This window comes from Diplotaxodon limnothrissa, linkage group LG2 (assembly GCF_057381915.1).
Source record: "Diplotaxodon limnothrissa isolate DT_005_m linkage group LG2, D_limnothrissa_male_GT1.1, whole genome shotgun sequence".
Classification (NCBI taxonomy): domain Eukaryota; kingdom Metazoa; phylum Chordata; class Actinopteri; order Cichliformes; family Cichlidae; genus Diplotaxodon; species Diplotaxodon limnothrissa.
In genome coordinates this window covers 29,608,520-29,636,503 of record NC_140597.1, presented here as the reverse complement: position 1 = coordinate 29,636,503, position 27,984 = coordinate 29,608,520, and the positions used below count along the sequence as shown (strand labels likewise).

Below are 27,984 nucleotides of genomic sequence, written 5' to 3'. Positions count from 1 at the left end.
TAAAGTGTGTTCCTGTGTGGGGTTTTAATGAGCATGTCCACAAGATCACTCTCTCCGTCACACAAACACACGCACGCACGCACGCACACTTTGACACACTGACCTAGTTTCTGTGTGCAAGCGTGCACACACTATCTTGTGCCCTCTGCTCATGAGGACAACAACACTCATTGAGTGACCACATAAATTAGAATTAGTATAAACAGTCCTTTCCGACTTCCTGAAATGTGAAAATATATGTCCTCTGCTCACGCAGAACTGTTAATCTGTTTTTCTGCGCGCAAGATGGTGGTGGGAGATGCAGATCCATGTTTTCCTCAGCTCACGTGTACCGGCTGCTCGGCAGCGCCCGTCAAGCTGTCGCTAAAGTGAAGAGAGCTTATTATGGGAGCTGCTCCTGCTGTCCTATATCAACAGCAGCCAGCATTTCTGCAGTCATCTCCAGCCATGGCTCCAAGTGGACGCTGTCATCTCAGCTGGCAGAGCACGAAACCCTGCGGAAGGCGTCGTTTTTAAGCCGTTCGGGTAAGTAACTCTGAGCTTTATTGATATTTTGGACTGTGAGTAAAAGATCGATTGCGGAATTGGAGGAGGCTGGAGGAGAAGGGCTGTGTTACGATTCGGTCAGCTTTGCTGCAGACTCATAAATGCTCATAGGACACCTGCATTTATGCATTTTAAAGTTTCTGTTCAGATTTTTTTAAGCATGTGCAACATGCAATAATATGCAACGACGGTAACAACAACAGCAACACAATACAATGCAAGGAAAGCAATAGTAGTGGTAATAACAGAGGGACAATACTATAAATGGTTTTAAAACAGATTAGTATATTTCATAGTTAGTGAAACGCGAACACCATTAGCTGATACTTTATTTAAAAGACCTTCGTACATATTCTGGAGCCAGTATTGACTCTTGAATAAAAACAACATCAGCTCACAGACAGATTTTTACAGTGCATCTCTGTAGGGTTAGTTTTTAGACACTTTTAGCTTTTAGACTGGTCGCTGTTGCATTAAATTATGTCGGTGCTTATAGTGTCTAAGATTGTTTCTTCAAGTGTGGTGGTGGTAAGATAAAGGACAAAGAGTTCCGTTTTAATATCAAGTGCTATATATATATTACGTACCTTATATTTGTGTTATACAGTGCTCATATGTCCTTTGACATAGTTGGTACTTCATAAATCTAGTTCTGACAGCATTTATTTGTTTGAGTTTGGCTGTCATGTAACGCAGATAACATAGCGAGTTATATGTTAGAGAACTCTGTGCTTTTAGTGGATAAATATAAAGTTCTTTGTTCTTTTTAAAAAATTATACTAAACAGAAAAAAATGTCATTTGCAAATACTGATTGTGTGAAAAAAAAGAGAAAATTCTCATTGGATCCAGACACATTTAAAACTCTCTGATTTATCAGCACGTTGGTAGCTCCATAGTTACACATTTGCCCAGCAAGCACAAGAACCCTGAACTCTGAAAGAAACCTGAGACTAGAAAAACACTCAAATTGGGGCTTTGACAGAAAGACAATCACGTGTAAAAATGTGGTGACTCCCTGTGAATAATGGAGCAGCCAAACGCAGCTTCTTTATTATATCAGGGCTTTAAAAACATACAATTATAAAAGAAAATAATTAATGAAGCATTTCAGGAAGCTATAATTAAGTGGGTAAATAGTGTTAAAGCAGATAATTATAGAATTGGAGATGTTTGTCCCTAAACACAAAACCTGTTTAGTGCTACCAGCATAAACTGAGTTCACACTGTACTGCAATTCATGGCTTGTGTAATCCCAGCACAGTAAAATCTTAACCCTGCACTGCCCTTTTAAACACACCTTTGATTTTATGACACCACAGTGGGCTGATTTGCTTCAGAATGAAGCGAGGAAGGACAGGTCTGAAATCACAGTGCCAGATTTTCCCCTCCCTCGGAGAGCGGGCTAAGAGACCGAAGTGGATGACTCCAGCACAAGACTGGGGAAACCTGCCCCATCACGTCGTCCTGCAGATCTTCCAGCATCTGTCCCTGGTCGACCGGGCCAGGGCATCATCCGTGTGCCGGTGCTGGAATGACGTCTTTCACACCCCTGACCTGTGGAGGAAGTTTGAGTTTGAGCTCAATCAGCCAGCCACGTCCTACTTACGCTCCACTCACCCTGACCTCATTCAGCAGATCATCAAGAAGCATGCCCAACACCTGCAGTATGTTAGCTTCAAAGTAAGAGCCTCCCCTGCCGTCTCTCATTTCCTCTCACCTGTTTCACCTGCTGTGGCCTCTTTCTCTTCTTCCATTTTCACAACACACTGTCTTATAAACAATACCTGCCCTCCTTAATCTGAACTGCTGCAGAATTGAGCATCACATGTCAGCAGTCTTGGCATCGACGTGCTTAATTATCTCAAGTGATTCTTACACCTCAGTCTTTCATCAATTATTTTAATGTCTCTTTCCTCCTCTCCAAAATGTTGAATCACTGCTGGTAAATCAGGTGGACAGCTGCACCGAATCTGCAGAGGCAGCTTGTGACATTCTCTCTCAGCTAGTGAACTGCACCATCAAGACCCTGGGGCTGATTTCTACAGCACGGCCCAGCTTCATGGATGTATCTCAAGTAAGAAATGGCCTGTTTATATTTGATTTTTTTTTTTAACACACATAATATATGCTGGTATTTCAAGTCATCATGAAGATTGTATTCACCTCTTCCCCTGGTGCATTATTATTTTTTGCACTTCCTGTAAAAAGATTTGCACAGTTTTCTACATCAGCAATAACAGATAATGAATCCTGGTTTGATGAACATCGTTGGTATCTCCTCAGGCCCATTTTGTGTCTGCCCTGACGGTGGTGTTCGTAAACTCCAAGTCATTATCCTCCATCAGGATCGATGACACCCCAGTGGATGATCCGTCCCTGAAGGTGCTGGTTGCCAACAACAGTGACACCCTTAAGTTGCTGAAGATGAGCAGCTGTCCTCATGTCTCCCCAGCTGGTTAGTACACCTGCAGTATTTTAGCTTCAAAGTGGGCACTGTGAATACTCATCAGCAAGTTGCTCAATTTTGCTTTTCTTGGAACTGAGGTACTTCAGCATGGAACTGATTGCCAAAAAGAAAATTAAATTCACAGACTGTTTATGAAGGTGAACATAAGCAACATGATGTCACCTGTCAGCTTATGGACTCCCATTATGAAGCCTTTAAACTATATGACAGGGGAGTTGAGCTGACCCTAAACCCAAGCACACTATAGGCCAGTTGGGTAGTAACCTGACAGTCACAAGGTGGCCCCACCGTGAAATCGTACCGTACCACCATAAAATCATCAGGAAAGTGTTTATTGTGGCCATAAAGCAAGTGAGAAGTAACGTTATCTTCTTATAGATTTCTTTACAGTTGACCCCTGCTGCCCAAGAAAGAATGCAGCTTTAAGGACAAACCTTTAATACCCAGAAGCTATGAACACCTTTTAGTATACAGTCTGTGATTAAGGGTACAACCGTGCCTCAGCTAACATACTCATATTTAAAAGGTATATACATTCTCAAAGGCTCTAAAACATTAAGACACTCTTCTCTCTTTTTCATAAGGTATCTTGTGTGTGGCAGACCAGTGTCATGGCCTCAGGGAGCTGGCGTTGAACTACCATCTCTTAAGTGATGAGCTTCTTCTTGCCCTGTCTTCTGAAAAACACGTTCACTTGGAACACCTGCGCATTGACGTGGTGAGTGAAAACCCCGGCCAAACACATTTTCACACCATCAAGAGGAGCAGCTGGGAGGCTTTGATCCGCCACTCGCCGAAGGTCAACATAGTCATGTATTTCTACTTGTATGAGGAGGAGTTTGAGCCCTTTTTCTGCGAGGAGACCCCCGTCACCCACCTGTACTTTGGCCGAGCTGTTAGTAAAATGATGCTAGGCCGCATTGGACTGAACTGCCCTCGGCTGGTGGAGCTGGTTGTGTGCGCCAATGGCATTGAGCCCCTAGATGAGGAGCTAATCCGCATCGCAGAGCGCTGCAAGAGCTTGACAGCGATCGGGCTAGGCGAGTGTGAGGTGACCTGCAGTGGCTTTGTGGAGTTTGTGAAGATGTGCGGGGGCAGGCTGACACAGCTGTCAATCATGGAGGAGGTACTGATCCCAGACAGCAGCTATAACATAGAGCAGATCCACAGTGAGGTGTCGAAGCACCTCGGGCGGATGTGGTTTCCTGATATGATGCCCACCTGGTAGGCTGACATGAAGCCAGAGCTATCAATGATGGCATTAAACTATGGTTACAGTTTACAATTTTAATAGACATAACATTTAGAAAAGGAAAAACGAAAAATCCATTTCAAGATGGCCCCTGACTGGAAAGCCCTGCTTGGAGAAAGACTTTGGGCCAGAGAAGCACAGGCATACACGTTTGGCTTTGTGTAAGATTGGAACCCTGCTTTCCCAGGTGAAAATCCACTGCCAGCGCACCACCATCACCCTATCTCTATCATGTGAAAATTATTTGATTTCTTATGTTCTTGCACATTTGTCACACTTACATGTTTCAGATCCTCAAACGAATCTTAATGTCATACAAAGAGTCAGAATGAATACAAAATGCAGTTTTTAAATAACAATTAAATTTATTAAGGGAACAAAAGCAATCCAAATCTACCTGATCCTGTGGGAAAGAGTAACTGACCCCTAAACCTAATAAGGGGTTGTGCCACTCTTGGCAACAAGAGCTGCAATCAAGTGTTTGTGATAATTTGCAATGATTTTTGCCCACTCTTCATTGCAGAAGAAGAGTTGAAAACACTTAAGGTCATGGCGAAGTATCTCAATCTAACTTCATACTTTCACTTGGCTTCTCCCAAACATTCACTTTGTTTGTTTTTCGGGGGTGGGGGGTGGGGGGTTGTTTTTTTGAGCCATTCAGAGGTGGACCTGCTGATGTGTTTCAAATCATTACCGTGCTGCGTAACCCAAGTTTGATTGAGCTTCAGTCCATGAAATGATGACCAGAAATTCTCCTTCAGGATCTTCTGGTAGAGAGCAGAATTTATGGTTCCATTAATTACAGCAGGTCATCCAGGTCCTAAAGCAGATAGTTTGATTGCAGTTCTTGCTACCAACAGTGGCACAACCACTTATCAGGTTTAGGGGGAATTTGTCTTTCAAACACGTGCCAGGTAGATTTGGGTACCTCTTTTCTCTCTCTCAGTAAGTCATTGTTCAAAAAAACTGCAAAATGTACTTACTTCAGTTTTCTGTGTCTAATATTAAAATTTGTTTGGTGATCTGAAATATGTAAGCATGAGAAATAAGCTGGGAAAAAAATTAGGAAAGGTGAAAACATTTCTTCACGGCGCGTCTTGGCCCGCTCACTATGGGTAATTTCTGTAGCTGTTGTGTACCATCAATGAATTTTATGTAAGAATAATACACTTCTCTGAAAATAGTTCATGCATAAAAACGTTTGATTGCTTTCTGTCTGTCACTAAATGTTGTAATGAAACATGTTGGTTGCAGTTGAATGATGGGCTACATTTGTAACCATGGTGTATAAAAGAGCGTGACGCTGCCATCTGCTGGTCGTTGGTAGGGAAAAATCCCCCAAACATAATTCACAAGTTCTTTACGTTTCTAAATCTTTCTGAAAATCTTAAAATTAATGAAATAATTAACCAGTTAATTTAAAACTCTTCCTCAAGTTACAGATTTTTCTGAATTTAACCACATTTGCATGCATTCAGGTGAGGACACTAACCACAGTGATACTGGTTCATTGCAGAAAGGACAGGAGTTTCCTGTTGAGCCGGAGCGAGTCACACCTCCATGGAAAACACAATGGGTCTCTTTTGTCTGTTGGCCTGTTTTACTTTGCCGTCTTTTCATTTAGTTGACAGGTGTTAAAAATCAGGTAATAGCAGGTATTTGACTAAAGGCTTTGAACAGAAATGAATATGCAGAACTCAGATTAGGTGATGTGGTGACGTGGTCAGTTTATGTTCTTTTCTTTTTTTCCTTTTTTAAAAAACAAAACAAAAACATGTGCACTTAAAAAAAAGATTTGCTGTCCTCATAAACACGAAGCAATAATTTTGAGGCAAAGGCAGTTGAAATCAATCAAATCAAAGATTTATTTATTAAAATAAGTGATCATTAAGCGAAATATGTTTGGTATAAAATGTACTACCAGATTCCTTTAAATGTAACATTACATGGAAAATTAACATGTAATCAAATTACTTAAAGTCAGCACTTTGGGCGTGATTTGTTTTTTGAGTGTTACATTTAGTTATTTATTTATTTTTATTATTGTCCTGTGGGATTTAACATGTAGTTAGTTGGTTCTTTGCTTGTAAGGGAGTACCAACTTAAAACTGAAGTATTTGTATCAAATGTGATTACGACGATAGTTTTGTGCAAAAGGTACAAATGAACCATTACAGGCCCACGATGTGCAATGACACGCTGTCCAACATACAGCTGTAAATATCTGTTTTGTATTTGTTTACTTTGCGTGGATGTAGTTAGTAGAAGAAGAATTGCTGTATAAATTTATATCACTTATTGTTAGTGGTTTTTGTGTATGTGCAGCATTGATGTCAGCTTCATTGAAACTGCTTTTTATTCTACACAGGCTGTATTTAAATACTAATAAAAAAAAACATGTTTACATAACTTTAATGTTGCATGATCTCCTAAACAGTGAAGCCTGATCCAAGCTGACTTTGTCCCGTTTGACCTTTCTGCAGCACTTCGTTTTCAGCTCTAGAGGGCAGCAAAGATCTAACCGGAGGGGGGGGGGAATGGGACGTTATATAAGCAGAGCTGCTACTGTATAATGGGGTATACCAATGATACCTCAGCCTTTTTTTACAAGTGGATTTGCTTGTGCACACTCGATTTCCATTTAAAAAAAAGCAGCAGTCTTTGTAGCTCAGAAGTCTTTGCTTCTGATTCTTCTAAATTTATCTTTTTTGGCTTGTTTGATGTAGATGCTCCAGCTGGATTTACATAAAGCTTGACACACACACACACACACACACACACACACACACACACACACACACACACACACACACACACACTGGTTGTTGGTGTGGAAAATAAAATTTGATTTCCATGCATTTCCATGGTAATTTTCACAGACATGCATACCGAACACAAAAATTACTCCAAGGCTAGCTTATAAATGCCACTAATATTATTAATAATGGCAGCAAATTAAATAGAGGATCTGTAACTGTGGCTGTTTAGGATATCTAGGTGAGAGGACCACACTAAACCAGCTAAGCATTTTGTCCTGGAAAAGTACCACTTTTTGAAGGGGTGGGTGGCATGACTAATTGGGTTACCACTATGCGCTGAAACCCCATCAGGAAACTAACAGGCTTATGTGTTACTTTGTTAGGAGGAGAGGAAGGAACAGACGGCCCACATGCTTTTGTCACGTAGTTTATTGCAAAATAAACTCCAGTTAGAGAGCAGCAGTATCTCCCTGATTGCATTTCAAAAATGAAACAATGTATACAGGGGGACTTCATGTATATAAAATCCTCTGAATAAATAACCATCTTAGAATTCCTTTCCCCTTCATGTTCCCTGTGAGTCTGCAGACTTTTGCTAGTTTTTAGTTGTGGCATTCAGTGTGAAATCATCCCCCATGATATCAGCAACCGCAAGAGACTCGTGAATGAAGTCCACAGGGGTCTCCAGGGTGGGAGAGGGTGGGGTAGAGAGCCTAGAGCGTTTGACCTGCCCGCCGCCCCTGTAGCTCCTCAACTCCTTCATACACTCTTCTCTGATGGAGGGGTCCTTACGGTCCAGATGCTTAGCTTGTATGAACGGGGAGAGGGCGATAGAGTTCTGCAGCACGTGAAAAATGTACCTGAGGGAGAGAGTGTGGTGGTGAGAAAGTAGGCCAGTGAAAAATATGCAGCCCTTTGATGTAAATCAGAGCGTTCTCTCTAAATATCAGCACTTTCAGACGCATCAGCAACCGAGAAGAAGAAGACCAAGCTGTGGTGCAGTCCTTCTTGACCTTCACGTTTAACAATATTTAACTACAATTCTGCAGGTAGGGTTTACACACCGTAAGAGCCTCATAATTGCATAGCAGTTAATGATGTACACAAGTCAAAGCGTGCTCTAGATCAATATAAGTAATTAAAATAGGAGACCCGCTAGCTTTAAATATGTGTGCAAATGTAGACTAAAATAGTGATTTCTATTTTTGTTGTTTTTTCTGTTGCCGCTCATCTAAGGTTATCTATGGCCTTTTGTGCAGAGATGTTCTATTATTTTTTTAAAGATTTTAAGTGGCTAAGAAAAGGGTAGCATTAGAGAAAAGGAGCATTGTCTGCTCCCTTTAAAAACCGCAGGATGATTCAGATTTGCTGTTGAGAACCATTGGGCTAGAAAATCCAACACAAATAGACATGTATTAGGAAATAGATATAAACATAATAGGAAAACTGCTCAAATGGGTTTTTTGAAAATCGATTAAGAAGTGAGTTATATTGTGAACATGAATTCAGCATTGAATGAGTCATTCTTTAACTAAAAATAGAGAATATTTGCTGCTTTTTCTCTTTATTCCGTTTTGAGTCACCGTACCGTCGACTGTGCTGAACGCAAAATACATTTATTAAAAGAAATTATTATTAATTTCAGAACATTTTTATTTTCCTCTGGTTGTCATATGACAAAAAAATGGAGAACGTTAGAGTTTAATATCCTTAGTGTTAATTAACACCTGTGCAGCTAATTGTTGCTTTTCTATAATAATAGATCTGTAAGTATATGTACATCCTTTCACATTTGGTGACTCCTTAAAGTAGAAATGAAGGGAAATACAGAGCAAAACCCACCTTATGCTGCTCATATTTTAAAATTAGACTATGTGATTGTTAAACATTGACACTGAAAAGACTTACCAACGCTAGAAAGTGCTCACAAATACACCCCAAAACTCTGGACAATTAAAAATCTTCAACTCCACTGAGCTTAAAGAGTGACAGACACGGTACCTGGGCAGGAGAGCCACCACAGTGGAGAGGATGCAGATAAGGTAGAACATGGGGTCCTCCATCTGGCTCTGGAGGATCCAGTATGGGTTAGAGGGAGGGTTGCAGGTTACACAGACGGCGCTGTAGGCGAGTGTCACGATGAAGTACAATGCCACACTGCCCAGCATGATTATCCAGTGAACCACCGTCTGCGGCACAAATGACAAAAAACAGCAATTACATGTGGTGGAAACAATCCAGTTAGCAACAAATACCCGTTAATTCTCTGTTTTCTGCTGCAAGAGAAATATTTACAGCAATAAGATTCTTCATCAGTTTTTTTTTTTGCATTACTTTGTTTCCATGCTTTAAAAAAAATTATTACCTTCTGTTGAAATTGCATATAAATTAAATACCTCACTTAACATTTTGGAAAATATGCATATGTATAAAAAGTTAGGAATAAGTTTAGTGGTTTGTTAGTAAATAAAATTTAGTCTTTCTAAAAAGAGATAAAAAGAGATTCTAAAAAGAGAATATTTGTATTTTGAATATTTGGAGTAAAAGCTGTGGATTAAAAATGAATACTGAAAAAATGATGTAGATCCTTATTCCTTAGTTTTACTTTATTCTGCCTATATTCACAAGGTTTTCACAGAGAGGCTGTTATACATCATCCAGATTTCAAGAACATTTTTCTCCTGGAAACATAGAAAAACCATCTGGGTTAGCTCTCTATTGCATTTTCTAATTTATGTGTGTCTTCCTTTCATTTAAAACCAGTTTAGAGGTCTTAAAAAATGTTAGAATTCGAATATGCACTAATAAAAAGAAGTGAATTAAAGACATTTCTACTGAGGTATATCATGATTATGTCAGTTCAGAACTCACCCAGGATTTGATCTCTATTGACAGATGCATCAGGATGATAAATAAAGCAGATGTGTTCATAGGTGTTCCAAAAGTGAACATATCAATGTCTGAATCCTGGTAGACCTGAGATACAAGTAATTAAGTTAAGTACACTATCAAATATAAAGAAGAAAGCAGTTATCACAAAGAGTAGTTAACCAGTAAATAAATCAAATGACGCCCTGTTATGAAAGCATTACTTAATGCAATCAAAGATTAGACTGTTTAAAATGTGTCACTTACAAAATATGGAACAAAGAAGCAGACCAGACTCTGATAGAAGGCATCGAGGATGGAAACCCAGAAAGTTGTAAACCTGTAATCCTGAACAAACAACACAAAAGTTGGAATTCATGAAGACAGAAACTAATCAAAGCATTCTGCACATTTTTATTCAAGACCGAACGCTCGCATGACTTTTTGGGAGTGTCACTAACCCCTTCACCCTGTCCAGTCTTGTACAGCTCGGGCACACCCAGCAGCATCTCTGCTGAGATGTCTTTGTCCATGAGTCCAAACATTATGGGTGGCACAGAGGTGAAGAAAAGGTTGAAGAAAATCATCAGCCAGTAGTCGATCATGGCAGTGGCAGAGAATCCGCAGAAGAACTGATACCAGAAAAGCAGGTTTACGTAGGCCTGGGAAACATATTAAACACAGACGGTTAAAGGATGAATCATGACAGGATGTTAATTTAGACAGCAGAGCATCGGGATGCAGATATAACATATAACACTCACCACGTTCTTATAGAAGAAATAAATGATCATGTTGGCCAGTCGAGTGTAGCACCAGTGTCCGTGGACCAGGAGAAGTTTCTTCAGGTGTTTGAAGCGAGATATGGCAAAATCACTGGCCATGACGGCCTGCAGATGACAAAGAGGAGTTTTGATGTGTTTTAGGCTGTGAGGCAGGAGAACAAAGCACATACATGGAGGTAAAGAAATCAATTCCAACCTGCATCCCCTCCTGTCCAGATATCCCAATGCCAATGTCAGCTGCTTGGATCATATTTACATCATTTGCACCATCACCTGAAAACACAGCACAGACGCTGATTTAGTGGTTTATACAGAAGCTTAAAAATGTTTTAAGATTCACTCGATTCACAAACTCTATGCACTGTATTGAGTCTTATTCTCTTTACTACATGGATGTAAGTCGTTAGTGAACATGACACTGACTTATTATCACATTTTAAGCTGCTATGCGAAACCTATCAGGAAACGTGTAAGCATGATTACTAATTTATCTAATTTAGCCCTGTGTTTGGTCTCTAAAAAGCTCTCTGATAACCATACATTTGCATGAAAATAAAGGTTTTCTCGGTAAGCACATCCTTACCACTTCCTCAGGACTTACGAAGTAGCAGCCAGGTGCTGCTAAACAAACTGATCATTTGCTATAAGTTTGCTGGTCTGGTGCAATATGATGCAATAATGTATTACAATTAGAAAAAGACTGGACAGGTATGGCTTGTTTTACAGGGTTCCCAGGAGAAAGCCTCTTCTCTCTAAAAACAACATGGCAGCAAAGTTACATCTGAACCAACCACAAGACTTGTGGTCCTTTGGACAGGTGGGATCAAAGTGGAGATGTCTGGCAGTAATGCATAGCACCACGTCTGGCAAAAACGAAACATGGCATATCATCACAAGCACCTCACAAAAGTGCATGGTGATGGATGCGGCATCATTTGGATTTGTTTTGCAGCTGCAGAAGCTGGGCATCTTGCAGTCATTGAGTCAACCAACTCCTAAGCTAAGCTGAAACTAACTCGTGCAATCATCCCAAACAGAGAAGCAAATCTACAACAGGAAGATTAAAAAAAAGAAAAGAATCGTGATGCTGCATTGGTCACACTTCAACCTGACTGAAATGCTTTAAGAGAGCTGTGCACATAAACAAATACCTGCAAACCTCAGTGAACTGATACCTGTAGAGAGAGCCAAAGATTCCTCTATAATGATTTGAGAGACTGATAAAGTAATGACGAAAACAATTTCTTATAGTTATTGTTCCTAAAGGTGGTTCTACAAGTTCCTGAATCATGGGTGTGTTTAAACTTCACAGTCCTGTGAAAGTTTCTTTTGTAGGAGCAGCTTTCTGTGAAGTGAACTAAAGCGCAACGATCAAACAAACATCTGAAGTGGGCTCCAAATACAGGTGACAATTTTAACTTAACTTAGTATGAGCTGAGTATGACTTCTTCCTTTTTGCCTTATTCTTTTAGTTTTACCTCTTGAAATATTTGACCCAAAGTGTACCTGTGTTTGACCTCAGCATGGATTAATTTTAAAAGTAAGTTTCAGGTCTTTATCTTGCATCTGAAGCTCTAGTGTTTGGTTCAAAAATTATACAAAGAAAATGTTTTTGGTCACTTTCATATTATTTTTTACTGTATTTTATGTATGATGGGAAGAAGTCAAGAACACATTAAATCAACTTTTTACTTTACTGAACATGTAAGCATTTCATTGATTTTCTTACCAACGGCGAGTGTCATGACCTTGAGTTTCTCCCGGATCACTTTCACCACTCGGCTCTTCTGTAACGGCGTGACTCTGCAGCAGAGCACGGCGCGGCAGTGCTTCACCAGGGCCACAAAGCGATCCAGTAGGTCCGGCGACAAAGCCTTGTCCAGGGTAAGGCCGTCAATCACCAGAGACATGTTTAGGGTGGTATCCACATTACGAGGATCAGCGTTGTACCTCCTCACTTCTTCCAGGGTGCAGTCCAGGATGTTCGTACACGTGATCTGAAAAACAGCAGCTGATCACTTAGATGATTTTTGCTTTGAAGTTTGTCAAACGTGAGCTAAATATTATAGAAAAATAAAATTGTTGTTTCTCTTTTGTTAATAATGGAAAACTAAATATGCCTGGGTTCTGGACAGATTTCCAGAAAAAATAAACACGCCCATTTTTTTGGTATTTTAGCAACACGATTACTCTACTGCTGATTCACATTCATGATTTCTGAATACAAGCAGATATCAGGCTCTGGTCCCATCAGACTCATCATTGTTGTGTGTAAATAACTCAAACAAAAAGGAAACTGATGGAAGAAAAAGGTTTTTTTTTCTATTTTTATTATTTTAAATTTCTTTAGGCTTTGGTAGGACGGTGGTTGTGGGAGTGTATCTCTCAGGTGATCACCGAGTTATGATGGTAGAAAAAAATGGTTCGCTTCTAATATGCCTCCACTCTGGATTATGAGAGAATTATTTCCTCTGAGGTTTGAACATTAGACTGGTAATTAGATATGAAAGCATTAGTTATTGTGTTGAGGCTATCTCACTCCATTCATCATCAGTGACTAGTCCATCTGAGGGAAGCGCAGCAGCCCGTTTGTTTCAGAAAGTCCCACATGTATCCCTCAGGGCCGACAGCCAATTTCAGTCTATTTGAGGCTGCCGATGATTAGACATGGTCAGGTTGTTATGAAGGCTTCATTTCGGTGGTACCAGTTCTTTAATGACCTAAGAGAAGCAGGGCCACACCTGACACCTTATCTTTCTCTGATGGAAATGCGGAGGTTTGACCTTTAGTTAAAATGTAAAAGTGGTCACAAAGGTTCAGTCATTTAAATTGGAAGGATACAAGCTCACAGGAGGAGAAACCTACCCTGAAGTTACTGCTGGGAAAACACACAACTTTCCTTGAAAGACCATCAAAGAAAATCAGTGTTGTCCCCTGAAACAAGCTGTATGTGATTCTGCGAAATATAAATTACACATGTCCCTAATTTGCTTTAAAAGGCCAATGTTTAATAGACTTTTTTCATATCTGTTAGCTACTAATGCTTCCGGTCTTCACAATGTTTTTAGTTTTTGATGAATTAAAATAATGGAGGAAATGGTCCTCTTTCCTTTGAACCCTGTTAGAGTATTTATTATTTACTAATGGTGTGAACTAAAAGGGTTCAGGATTTAAACTAATTCCACATCTTTTACAAAAAGTTTGTAAAAATTTTGTTTTAATGAAATCGATATGCGCACTATAATATTTTCCTCTTCAGACATATGTGATACAATTAAATGTAACCATGCAAACAGTTTAATGGTCTTCTACTTCGTGCTCTTTGGTCAGCTATGCCATTTAACTTCAATATTTTTTTTTATAAAACAATATCAAACTGCAAGAGCACAGAAATGCTGTTTTTAAAAAAAAAAATCTGCTCCAGTAGATTCTTAACATAACAACTTGCTTTGATGATTTCTTCTTTCATGCAGAGGGTCATCGCTGCTCTGTTACATACACCTGCAAATCTCCAGACAGAAAACTAGGCACCCAGGAATGTTTCTCAGGTTTTTTTCTGAGTCTCCTGTAAATTTCCCTTTAATTTCTGTTTTATTTAATTAGTGGTAGTTTTAACACTCAAACAGTGGCACTTTTTGTCTTGAAAACTGGGAACACCTCTCCTCTTGCATCAGGAACACTGAAAGTGAAGGTAAATTTCTGATTTGACTGGTGTAGAAATTCTTGTATAAAATTCCACCAACTTTTTGGTCAGATTTCCTTATTCTGACTAAATCAACACCTCTAATTTATCATATTGTGTACTTATTTAAATCACCAGAAGATAGACATTAAGAAGATTTTATTTTAACCTTTTATTTAAAATTATTATTTTTTGTTAAAAGTTAGATTCCATGATTCGACACCACAATCTGCACTGTAAATAGGAAGATGCCACCGTTAGTCAGTTAGCTTAGTGTAACATCTTGAATGCCCTTTCTGACACAACCCTCCACATTTATCCAGGCTTGGGACAGGTACTAGGAGTACACTGGCCCCCTAGGATAAAACTACTTTTGACTGGTGCCTTGATGCAAGGGGTCGCCACAGCAGGTGGCAGATTTTTTTTTCCAAGTCAGATGTCATTTCTGACACAACCCAAAGGGGATTTGTGTCTCGTCCTGGGAACTTTCCCTTGTTTGCCGAATCTGTACTACCTACATATTTACCATGCACATGAGTGTTGTAGGTTGCACAACCTAAGTACATTACTTTGATTTCCTGAAAAATAAATTAATGCTCCATTTTCAACACATGCCATAATGAAAAACACCTCAGTCAGCAACCCTTAAATGTGAGGCCTCCTCACCTTGTCTTTGCAGCCCATATTTATCACCAGGTCTTCGTCTTCAAGGAGCCCACAAGCATATCCAATGTTGACAGCTGTCTCTGGCTTGTCACCTGTCAGCACCCACACCTTTATCCCTGCCTCGCGCAGTGCCTGGATGGTGTCTGGAACGTTCTCCTGCAGACGGTCTTCAATGCCTGTAGCTCCTGCACGTGGACATATTTCAAATAAAGGCACCATTCGCACACAAATATTATCACAAAGATATACAGTATACAGCAACCAATGCACGATTGGTGGATGTGTCACCTAGCAGGGTGAGATTTTTCTCTAGCTGCACAGCAGTGTCCATGACGAGCCTCTCTCTATTCTCTATAGCAGCCATAGCGTTCTTTCTGTCCACTGACCAGCGTTTATACACTGCTTCACTCACAACCTGAAACACATGCAGAAAAAAAATGAAACATAGCTTCACTTAAATAAGTAAATCATGCTGGTAAATAGGATAATGTATGATTTTGCACCTTCTTTGCGATGCACAGTGTGCGGAGCCCCTCTTTAGCATAGCAGTCGAGATGACGCTGAGTAACAGTTGCTATATTTTTCTTATTGCCACTGAAGTGCTCTGGAAATATTACAAATTAATTAGAAATGCACTGACCAGTTAATATAGATGCATACTATAAGTACTTAATGTACTCTTATCTCAACTTACCTGGATAGGGTGTACCAAGTAATTCCATGATTGCAAAATCTGCGCCTTTAGTGTACAGCACATACTCTTTGGTGATTGGGTGTCGCACCAACACAGACATTCTCTTCCTGTTGGAGTCAAAGGTCAAGGTGTCCAGCACCTCAAAATCCAGCACCTCCCCAGATGGTAGTCTCACTGAAACGCTGTCAGGGGTGCGAGACAGCAGAGTGAAGCCATATGCTTTGGCAGCATAGACCAAGGCAGCCTCATCTGGACTCTCCGCCTCATATCTCAGATTATCTGAGGTCAGCGCGGGCTCGTCGCTCAGGGATGGAGGATGAGGCGAACACGGCTGGAGCCCGGTGGTGTCGACCCCCTCTGTTTGTCCAGAGGGTTGAAAATTTTCCTCTGAGTCCTCTGTGAAGGTACGGTGTCTCTTGGGATTGCGCTTGCAGAATTTAAAAATGCCGCCAGCATTTCTCATCAGGCTGGATAAAGTTTCCAGTGGAGTATTTGTGTGCTTGGCTTGTGGAGACACACTCACCTGAGAAAAAAAAAGAATCAAGAAATTCATTAAATAGCTTTAGGAAGACCTCTTCTCACATTACACATATGGCAAAACGTCCCAGTAACAATTCTTCTTCCACTCAGTTTCTGTTTGTGCATTAACCTTTGATTGTGAACTCAGGGGGGAAAACACACAGATTACATCCATCATCCATCTGCCAGACTTCAGAACTGCACAGTTCAGAGCAGCAAATGTTCAACTTAATGAAGCTTGCCCTGTTTGCAAATCTCCACTTGCTCCATGTCAATTTAGTGAAGAATGTTTTTTTTTCTTTTCTTTTTTTTTGTTCTATTTAAAGTTTATAGTTATAGGACACTGGAAGTTTAAAGAGGGCACATCTTTAATCTATCATTTCTCCACCGGATGTGCCCTCCATCTCTACTTCCCATCCACTGTCGCAGCAAACTGAGCACTCACCCTCCTTCTCTTTGTTGTTGCCATGGAAACCACCACTGTGTTGCAAATGGCTAGGGCCAGAAAAAAATCCAGGTAAGCATCTGTCTTCTGGCTGTGGCTGAGGCTGCCGCTTGATGTCCTGCTAATCTTCTGAAACAGCTTCCCGTCTGGGACCACCTCAGTTTCCTGTCGGAGAGCAAGTTAATGATTTTGTTAATGAAACACTTTTATTAGTAGATTTATTGCTTACGTTACGCTTTTCCAGCTTTGACTTGAGGAGATTGGATAACGTTTCTCTGTTTTCATTGTGGGTTTTTTTGGTCCATGTTTAAGGAAGAGCTGCGAGGAGAGAAGGACAGAAGGAAGGGAGGAAGTGTACGTTCATACGAGCATTCAGCTCTGTTTGAGACGCAGCATGAGGAGTGCTAAAGATGGGCTGTGTACTACATTGCTGGCATAAACATAAGACTTTTTCTGTCTCCGCCTGTATGCCCAGGCCTCCGCTCTCTGCCCCGCAGATAAAAATAGGCGCAGAGTCACTGTACTGTAAATCAAAACGACGGTGACTAATCTATAGTGCACATTTACAGTTTATGTGACATCACCGGCCTGTGCCAAATGATGCTCAGCATGACCATATGTCCTGTCACAGACACAGGGGCAGCTTTGAGCCAAAATGGATGTGCTCATCACTGACACCTAGCAGCTCGGCCATCTGCAGCAGGGACTGGGACCTTCTGACAGAAGGTTGGGTCACATTTGGGTAAAAAAGTAAGAGTTTGAAATTAGGTTGAAATAAGAATTCAGATATGAAATAAGGCTGAGGGCGGACTTCCTCATTTAAAACCAAAGTTGTGGATTCTGCAATAACTGAACAACAGATTTGGAGGAAAGCAGGTATCCAGACAGAGAGAAAAAAGAAAAATAAACATCATCGTACCAGTGGGCTGCTGAAGGCCACATCACTCTGGGCATTTCCTGTGACTTTGCTTCTGCGTCGGCTGCCATGGCCATGTGTGTCTTCAACATTGGCTTCCTCACTATCCAAGGACCAACGAGTCGGTAGAGGCTGTGCATGCTGGTTGAAGATGACCTCCTCTTCTGCCTCGGGCTCATCCAGGACAGCCAGGCGGATGGCTGCAAATCACCCCCCAAAAACATGTCGACACATGCATTAAAACACTAACAGTGCTGAGGGACTGTTTAAAATCCGAGATTAGAGAGCTGAGTGGAAGGACTCTTTCAGTAAGTCAAAACACCAAAGTATTCAGCAAGGTAACAAGATTATTAATAATTAAGAGAGCTCTCTTAATATTTCTGTTAAACTAGTGATAACCTTCTGATTCTTTTATCCTAGTTTTCTGTCTGATTTAATCAGACATCCAAATTTTCATTTGGAGAAATCTGCATATGAAAACACCATTTGTAACAACGTTACAAAACAGGTCATAATCGTGAGGTTAGCTAAACTGCATCAGCTTTAGGTTAAACTAACTCAGTGAAGATGTTTACCGTTCTCTTTGTGTGGGTACTCGGTTCCCATGATGGAGCATCTCCGAAACACCATCTTGTTCTCAGTCAGGGTGCCTGTTTTGTCTGAGAAGATGTATTCAATCTGCCCCAGGTCCTCTGTGATGTTCAGAGCCTTACACTGTATGCGGCTGTCAGTCTCCTCGTCGTACAAATCAATATCATTAGTGATGAAGAAAATCTGGCCAATCTTGACCAACTCGATGGATACGTAGAGAGAGATGGGAATCAGGATCTTTAGAGGAGAGGAGTAAATAGAAAAAAGGTGAAAGGTAACCCAGAGAGTAAACAGGAGGACAGTAAATGAGACAAGAGGAGAGAAGATTAGTTTAATGACTTCAAAATGAATAACAACACCCTCCAAACCGTCAGAGAGAGCAGTACCTGCAGCAGGATGATCATGGTGAAGAACATGTAGAAACTAGTAAGACTAGGCCTGTCCAGCTGACCGCTGGTGGGGGGTACCAGGTAAGGGGGGACAACAGGCATAGCATTAAGCCATAAGTAGTGACCTGCATACAGGAGGACAGCAGGATTAATCACTGACTGCAGTGCACGGAGGAAAGCTATTTTTAGCAGCATACCGTCCTCTGTCTTCTGTCTTGAAATGAGCTTGGGCTTGTGCCCATTTTTTTATTGGAAGTTAATGTCCCCTCATAAATGTAAAGCCATCAAACATGAATCATTTTGTGTAGCGATTTTACGGCTAAGAGATGTAATTCATTACTGACCTAGTGCTCCGATAAGACACATGGTGAAGAGGAGAATGACGCAGAAGAGGACGTCTATGTTCAGCCTCCGCTCAAGTTTGCTGCGCTTGTATCTTGGCCCGCTGTTGTTGAGCATGGACTTGGTTTCACGGCCTTAAAGGAAGGAGGAGAAGGTGTTGATTCCACACCCCACATGGTGAGTGAAAATCGGTATCACACGTTAAGACATGCATAATACATAAGAGACTTTACTGTCATTGTGCCACTGTCACAGCATCACATTAGGTTGTGCTCACTAAAAAAAGCAAAAAATCTTAAATATTGTAATAAAATACTACATTTACTACTATTACATTTATGCAAAATGAACATCATTTTCATCTGTTCGATCTCTTGAGTCCAAGACTCTGAATTCATAAATGCTAAAATGTTAAATAAACACTAAACATGGTGGCAAACGTCATCATGCTAGCTTTGTTTTTTTTTTAGCATGCTAACATTAGCATATGGGGCTAAAAATTGAAGCCATGGTGGAAGTGCTGATACTTGTAGTTCCTTGAGCGATGGTACACCAGTTTGTCACAATGAAGACTGATGTACCAGTACATCTATGTTCCCATCTTCATCTGTGGTCATGAGGCTACAAGCAGCAACAGAAAGAATAATGTCGCTGATACAAGTGGCAACAGGGCTCTCTCATACAGACAGTGTGAGGAGCATAGTAATTTAAGAGGGACTCAGAGTGGACTGTAAATTCCTCCACAGTTAAAGGAGCCAGATGAGGTGGTTTAGCATCCGACTATGATGGCTCCTAGCTCCACCTAGGTGAAGTGTTTTGGCCTACTGGGACCAAAATGTAGGCAAGACAGTCTGGATGAGTTCTATTTCTTAGCTGGCTTGTCAATGCCTCGTTGTCCCTCCAGAAGATCTGGTGGAGAGAGCAAGGTCTAGATGTCTCTGTTTAGACTGCTGCTCCCATGACCTGGACCTCGATATGTGAAAAAACAAGCCAGCATCTGTGTTTTTGCTTTTTACCAGTGCTGTCATGGTCTCAGGCTTTGGTCCCAGAATTTTGAAGTCATTGTTGTTCTTGATTCTTGTTAAGTAGAGTTTCTGTTTTCATTTCATTTACATACCACTATTTGGCCTAGTGTATATGAAGTGTGAATACTGGTGAAGATGATCAGCTGTTCTAGGGTTGGTTCTGAACCCTTGTTTGTTTTTCACTCAGTCCTATTTTGAGTTTGTTATTTGTGTTTAGCTCCCTCATTATTTCACCATCTGCTCCTCCCTTTAGCATCTGCTGGTTTCATTTGTGGTTGTTGTTTATTTCCTGTTTTATTATGTTAACTAGTTTCGTTTTTAACTTTCCTTTACCCACCTGTCTCAACTTCCCCTACCAGCCCTCTGTGTATAACTAGTCAGCACACGTCACTCTTGGTGGTAGTCTAGTTGCTTCAGTCAGGACCCACCCACTTCGCCTGTTTGCACACCCCTTAAGACGTCCAGGTTTCTAGTTCCTATACCTTGTTTTTTCCTGTGTTTTCTTTTTTCTTTTTGTGCTTTAGCAATCCACCCTCTGGTCTAAATCTGGTCACTTCTGACTCCAAAACCCCAAGCTGTTAGGTGAATGCACTGACCAGTTGATATAGATGCATACTATAAGTAAACTGTGGGTGAAGGCACAATGGCTACTTCTGTCCTTTTTATACAGTCTGTGATTACAATTATGATTATGTAAGTCTCACAGAGCAGCTGGCTTCATTACACTGCACAATAATTACTTTTCTGACAGTAAAGAATAATAAAGGGAAACTTAATGAATAAATGTAAAGAAAATGTGACATTTTTAAATAGTAATTTTGTAGAGTTACGCTTGTAGATTGTGAAAAGCATCTTCTTGTGATCTCAGTATTTCAAGAATCGTGGTGGGAACAAACATTAAAAGCTCAAGGTTAAAACAGCGAACCAGCCGAGAAAATGGAAAATATACCTGCATATACCACAAAGCCAACAGCATGGTCCGTGTTTCTCACTGTGCAGCCTCGCAGCAGCAGACTTTCAATTCCAGCTCCCACCTTCTGCTTATCGGGTTTCTCTCTGCAGCAGGAGAAAGTGAGAAGCCTCCTTTTTACTGTCAGATCTCGTTAGATATTCATTACTGCTTATATATTCCCCATTAGCAATTCTCCTGCTTTATGTCTATAGCTGGCCAGCATAGGCAGACCACCTGTAAGAGCCGTGGTGCCTGAGAAAATCGATTCTAGTCTATTACAGCCCCAATAATGCCTCTGGTTGAATCAGAAAGTCCAGCAAGGCGGTTGGAATTAGTTTTGCTTGGCTGCTTTGAAAGGCTAATAGAAACTGGGGGTGCAGGGAGGGGTTCATGTTGTCTGTGTATTTGATACCCACACGTAACCCTTGAAATGATTCAGGTTGTTGTTGGGTTTTTCACACACCAAGATCCCATTGAAGCTTTCAGGCTCAAATTCTGGATGCTGGGAAAAGGAAAGAGAGAAGAGACACGGGAAAATCATTACAAATGGAAACTTTTTAAATGCAGCTTAACCTGTACTTCAAGATGTCTCCTGCACCCGGGAATGGCAATCCCTCTCCAAATACATGTGTTAAAGCTATGTAATCCAGTAGGTATGTCTTCACTTACTTTGACAAGTTGTAATGATTTGCACTTTAAGTAACATCCGGACATGGCACGACTGTTTTCAGAGTGTATTCAATTTCAGTCACGCAGAGAAAGAAGGAAAGAGAAAACAAAAACCGGGAGGCAGATTTAACTCTCACCGTGTTGCAGACTCCAGACACAGCTGTCCTCTGCTTCAGGTTGGTCTCTCCATCCAGGTTGGCTGTCTCTATGTGACACACACCGTTGGGGTCTGATGTGTAAAGCAGGAGGAGGTCTGCAGGAATGATCTCATTGCAAACCACCTTCACAAAATCTCCCACTCGCACATCTTTCCAGTGTCTCTCCACAAACTGCTTCTCTTTCCTGCAGAGATGTCAGGTGCCAGCGATCATTGCATTTTTATCTTAATTTTTTTTTTCTTTTTAAAAACTTTTATACTAATTTATGCTGAGGTTTTTGTCTCATTCATTAAAGACATAGCCATCTTTTTTTTATATATATATAAATGTATGCAAATGATAACACTTTTGATGATGTCTGCAATTTATGATTGCCCAGACTAAGCAGCTAAAATACTTACCAATAGATACAACAGAACAACTGGAGGTCTCAAAAGAAAGAAGAAATAAATTATTGCACTTCTTAAGTGGCACAGTATTATTAGGGTTGCAGGCTATAACACAAAGAAGGGAAGTCAAACTCATTTTACAATGTGGGCCTCATGTGGTCCACTTTGATCTAAAGTGGGCTAAACTTACGAAATCCCCCTTTCAGTCAGTCTAAAGATGTTTACACACATTTAAAGCATTATAATATAAGAAAAGTGCCATTTCAACAGTCCATCTCAGTTTTTCTGCACAATAATAATCCATTAATTACCAATTACTTACTTTGGTGTAGTATAAATGGCAATGGTGGAGGTAAAAATGAAATACAGTCCAAAATCTATGCTCTCCTTCATACGTGGTCCTCTGGAGTGCCCTTTCATTCAAAAGTGACAACACTAAAACACTTTAGATCTGAAAGGTGTTGTGGGCTCAAGGCCCGGCGTAAGGACGAAGTAAACAGTTTGCTTTCGGTATTAGTTAAATACAACAGCTTTTATATTATTAAATTAAATTAAATTAATGAATTATTTTACCTTTTTAACTTCACAGTAAAAAAAAAAAATCCTTATTAAACATCAGTTGAGAGTCTAGCCTCGAATTCTTTTTAAAAATTCCAAGGTAGGTTTTGGGGAATCACACGTGTGCTGTGTTATGAAGTGGTTGAAGTCAGAGCGTAAACAGCAGGAGCAGAGAAAATTATATCAGGTTTCTTTTTTCGGGGGGATGACGACACAAACTGTGATATGTGTTTCAGAAAAGGAAAATTGTAGAGATGGTGTTTGTCAACGAAGTACTGCACGTTGAACATTAACAGATGAGGCTGTTCCCAGGTAGTGAGGCTTAGCCATGAGGGTGAGAGATGCAGGTATGCTGCTCTGCATGCAGGACCTGATCGGTTAGCTACTACTGAACACCACGCCTCACACCAAACAAAGCCAGGACCGCAGACTTATATATTTTTAATTTCTTGTGCTTATTAATCTCACGAGATGCACGCACAATCCTTTTCATGTCCAGAAGGCTTTACAGTTGTTACGCTAGTTTTTGTTTTTTATACATCAGGCAGTTGAATTCCAGGTGTGGGAGGTGTTAAGTGTGTGCTCTAGCCTTTGACATCATTCCTCGGATTTATTTTATCAATCATTCTGACACGTTTTATGACATATGCTTTCTTACTTGGATTTATATAAGAAGACTCACACAGCTGACGAGCTGTTAATGTTAACAGCCACGAGGCAGTTAGCTTAGAACAAAAGACTGGAAATAGGGGAAACCTGTTTCCCTAAAACCTGACTTTATTCAAAGATTAAACATTTGCGCCTAAAATTACGCAGTAGTCATTGTGTGCCACAAATAACAGTTGAAAAAATACTTGAACATGTTACTTGGCGAGTGTTAGAAGGAAGTTGTTGGGTCGGTGAGCTGTTTAATGGAGACAGCCTCAAGACTCACAATTATTAAATTCAACTGCTCTCAGCCACATTTGTTTCTTTTCTAGAGAACTACAAAAAAATACATTATTGATTCTCCTTTATTAGTTTGCCTACTTCTTTGGCGATCAAGGGATACTTGAAAGCAGTGATGATATAATATCAGCCAGATTTGTTTAGCTGATTTAAACAGCAGATATGGGAACAGCCTGCGAGGTGTGGTGACTGGTTGTCACCACACCTGCTGCTATGCGGTGAGACATACTTAACAAGAGGAGAGGGCGACGTGGCATTCAAACGCTGTGACAAACAGCCGGCATGCTTCATGCTCGGCATGTTTCCACGCAGGTGGACTGACAAGTGTTTGAGACAAGATGGGTAGAATGAGCCAGAAGATAAGCACGTTCTGCTCAAACACTTCACACTGCTTTGAAAACAAAATTATGTCGAGATAATGGGGGGGGAACTACGTGCTTAAGAGATGGCCCGATTGATTAAAGTCTGATCTCTGTCATCAGTCTGCACCTCCACGTGGGTCTTTTCAGGTAAAGATGGTGGAAAGGCTTCTGTCATCATGCCTGTAAAAATGGCTTCCCAAGAAGAAAGGAAGGATGTGTGTGGAGGTCTAAAAATCCATCCCTGAGCTTCTTTAGGAAATATTTGTATACTTCGAAGAAATCCCAACCAAGTGATTTTGCTCTAAGCTTTATGATCCCAAAATGAAGCTTTAGCATCCCCTCCCAGTGAGCCGTGAGAGACCCACAGGAACCTGCACAGCAGCGCACAACTGCTCTGTGTGTGAAGCAGAGGCAACTAGTGTCCAGATGGACCGGCGTGTTCTCTGAAGTGTTTGAAATGTTGTGTCTGGAGACCACCCTTCAGGCCACCTGGACCCTGTCACCACACACACACACACAGATTCACACTATGGGCTTTTCCCCCAGATGAGGCTTCCTAACACCTCTGCTGTCTCTTTGGGGAAACCAGCAGCGGGCGGCGGGTTAATTATAAACCCCACCAGAAGTTGAGGCTTCATCATTGGAGGCAGTGTCTCCAGTCTCACGTAATACCCACCTCCCCACTTCCTCCATGTCCCACTGTACTTCAAAATCACAGCAGCAACAGGGATGGAAATGACGGAGTTTATCCTCCTTTGTGAATTATTCATTTTTCACCAGTAATTCTAAAAAACAGATAACGTCTAACATTACTGTCTTTGCTGACGCAATGCCCGAACGAGGATTTCATCAAATGTGCACAATGTGACAGTCAGAGATATTGTTATGAGGCTCTTCAAAGGAGGAATAATCACCCACACATGTTCTATTTCTAAGTCGAAAATTCCCACGGGGGTGCTGCAGCGCAGAGGAGGTAGAACACAATTGTACAGATCTACGCAATCAAACAGCAGGGAAGAGAGGAATCACAAGCACTGATGTTGATCGTTCGGGGCACGTCGTGCATAAACAGCACGGCACAGCTGTTTCTATATTTGGGACATGACTGTCATCTAGTCAGTTACCTGCTGTAGATGAAGCACGGCATGTTGTTAAGCTTCCTGTCAGACTGGTACCTCCTGAAGTCCTCCCAGGCGTCCTTCATAGCGGTCAGAGACAAGATGACACAAATTGGGATAAGGGCTATTTCTGGCTGGAAAGCATTCACTTCAGGGATAAAGTTCAGAATAACAAGCCCCACAAAGTAGAGGTTGGCCAGACGGTGAAACTGCTCATAAAGGTTCATGGGGATGAAGAAGAGGAGGCTGTATTTTGTGGTCTTGATGGCATTTGATGGGAAGTAGCGGTTAGGTTGCTTTTCCTTCTCTAATCCTTCATAAGGTAGATTAGACTCTAAGCTGCGGAGTTCGTTCTCCCGTGCCCTTTGACCTCGCAGGGCATCCCTCACCAGGGCCAGCGGGCTCCTCCACGTCATGGTTGCCTGTCCTTTTTCCTTTTCCTCTTCTCACCAATTTTTCCTTCCCATCCTCTAGAAATCCACTGCTGGTTTGTGTTAAATAGACTCTCCTCGGGCTTCGTCTTTCCTCCAGAGATTCTAGGTGAGTGTGTGAGGCCTGTGCCGAAACAAATGACAACACACCTAGTTCTTCTCTTGAGTCCTCCCCCTTGCACTGACAGGTGTGTTGCATTCCTCGTGCTTGAGCTGTCAGGGGAAAGTAGGCCAGGTGATTACACCCAAAAAAATTGTTGTGATGTGTCTCAATGAATCAGCTGATTTCAGTCTGGCTGGAAGTGATCTCCTTCCTTAAGTTATATCATGTTTTCAGCTGAAATAATCTTACACTTCAGTGTGGTGAGTCTGTGTAGTGTGTTGTCGGTATATTACAGACTTTGGGTGTTGATTAAAAAAATAACACACATAAACAAAAAGCTACTATCACATATTCAAGTCAAAGGCCCTAAAAAGCTGACAATGTCATAGTTACAGAGCAGAAAATTGGTGCAGTGGGTCATAGGGAGATTTGAACTGACAGCACAACACTGAACAGACTGCCCACGGCCAGTATATATGAAGAGTCTGCATGAAACTGGCAATGGATAGCAAGGCTCTTTATTGGTGCACGGGAGACAAAAATTCCAATGCTCATGGTCTGCTGTCTCTGCAGAAAGGTCAGAGGTCAGCAACAGAAGCTTCACAGGTGACTTCTTGTCACCGCTTTAGGAGGACAGATGCAGAATTTTCCGGACGGGCGTGTCGAGAGCTGGAACTTTGATGGCGTTAATCATGCAGGAGTCTGTGAGCGGAACTGCTCACATGCATGTGTGCGAGTCTATGTTTGATGGACTACAGCAAAGCAGCCTCTTGCACAGATGGCAAGCATGTAGGATGCTTTCCACTTCCTCATGTTGACATATGTTGTCTTTTCCAAAGCAGTCTGCCAAACCTGTTTAAGGAGGCCTGATTTGCACCGGGTCAGTCGTTTAACGTGCTTAAATTTAAACTTCAGGCATATTTATAGTGACTGCAGTAAATCTATATGTAGTATTTTACACACAGTAAGGATGCCACGCATGACCTCGCAGGTGATTTATTTTGTTACAGAACAGATGACACAATCAGGTTCAGCTTCACCGGGGAGCTCAGCGTGTTTTTCCATCAAATATGTTTACAGCGAGGAGGGGGGTGGCTTTGGGTGTAGCATTAAGGGAGTGCGGCAGACTCACCCTCTCACCCGTCCCAGTCAGCTCTGGCTGGGTTTGGCTTGGCTGGCACACCGACTTTCACAGTGGCGCAGCTGTGAATCCACACACACACACACAGTAACAAACACGGTCTTGGAACAACAACACGCACACACCAGATTCCACAGAACAGAGGTCTGTGCATTACTAATTATGCCAGTGACATGGAAACACAACAAAGTAGAAAGCATCTGCCTTTCATCCACCCCCCCCCTTACATGGCAACACTAATGCCCTTTTTTGAAAAAGAGAAAGAGAGGGAGAGAGGGCCAATTTAGCACAAACCATCTGTCTTCTGTAGTGAGATAATACATCTGTTATACTGAGCGGGCAACAGTCGTGTAGAGCTGCTTTTTTAGCGATGCATGGAGGAACAAGGTTACATGTCACATTACATCAGTTTTTACACCAATTTGCCTTTTGAGATAGTTTTTCTTTTTACTCCCAGCAGCTTCACACATGCAGAGTCCTATTCAAACGTAAAACGTAGTTCCCCTTTTTTTCTCATAAACAAACAGCAACTACAAAACACTCAAAGATGATGCTCTCTCAGCCTCGCTGTTTTTTTGTCCTCTATTTTCCAGAGCTTAGTGACAGAAATCTTTGGTTGATAATTTGGTTTTCTGTGCATTTTCATCTGCATTTTTTGCCTGATTTTTTTGATATTCACCAGTTATTTCCTCACTTTCCTAAGCTTAAAACCCAGACATTAGCTTCACACTAGAACAAAATCCTGCTTTAAATAATAAATATTCAGTGTTTTGCACCATTAAATATTCACCAGCATCCATTTAAGTGGTCAGCCAGTGCACGCAGAGTGCACTCGCTTTTGCTGCGTGACGGGGGAGGATGCAGCGAGAGGTCGTGGCACGGATGGCTGCATGGATGGCTCGTTCTCTTTCTTGTCCTTTATTTTCTTTCTCTTCGTGGCTTCAGCCAGAGGGCCACAGTCGAGTCTGCAGAGTGCCTCCATATCTATGGCTCTCTGCGTTAATGCCCCCCCCGAGGCCCGGGTTAAGCTTAGCCCCGCTCAAACCCCAGCCAAGCCCATCACAGCCAGCCTAGACCACCGCCACAGCCTCTCACTCCAACTCCTCCACTCCATCCATTATGCAGCCAATAGTCCCAGCTGCAGCACTCTCGACTCTCTTTTCACCCCCTACATTTGCTCCTCTCATATGCCTACTCATTCCCCGTG

General features: G+C 41.4%; 2 protein-coding genes across 3 annotated transcripts; one reads left to right on the top strand and one right to left on the bottom strand.

The window, feature by feature from the left end:
• Positions 1–488: 488 nt before the first annotated feature.
• Positions 489–4,243, top strand: fbxl3l (F-box and leucine-rich repeat protein 3, like). 2 transcript variants are annotated; one of them, XM_085370248.1, is made up of 5 exons: positions 489–525; positions 1,868–2,228; positions 2,500–2,622; positions 2,832–3,003; positions 3,600–4,243. In XM_085370248.1, the coding sequence occupies exons 2-5, from the start codon at positions 1,887–1,889 to the stop codon at positions 4,241–4,243; spliced, it is 1,281 nt and encodes a 426-aa protein (XP_085226374.1). In that variant the 5' UTR covers positions 489–525; positions 1,868–1,886. The 2 variants fall into 2 exon arrangements, with proteins under 2 accessions (XP_085226374.1, XP_085226376.1); XM_085370250.1 differs by having other exon boundaries at positions 512–525; positions 1,886–2,228.
• Positions 4,244–7,621: 3,378 nt separating this feature from the next.
• atp10b (ATPase phospholipid transporting 10B) lies at positions 7,622–25,518 on the bottom strand. Its single transcript, XM_085370239.1, has 21 exons — positions 25,109–25,518; positions 21,707–21,911; positions 21,317–21,402; positions 20,898–21,004; positions 18,926–19,057; positions 18,579–18,706; positions 18,177–18,429; positions 17,605–17,801; positions 16,686–16,850; positions 15,722–16,244; positions 15,531–15,631; positions 15,316–15,442; positions 15,028–15,212; positions 12,409–12,676; positions 10,876–10,952; positions 10,659–10,784; positions 10,356–10,556; positions 10,162–10,242; positions 9,898–10,002; positions 9,028–9,215; positions 7,622–7,886 (listed from the first exon to the last, which is right to left on the bottom strand). Exons 1-21 carry the CDS (start codon positions 25,516–25,518, stop codon positions 7,622–7,624), a joined length of 3,930 nt encoding a protein of 1,309 aa, XP_085226365.1.
• Between the last annotated feature and the right edge of the window lie 2,466 nt (positions 25,519–27,984).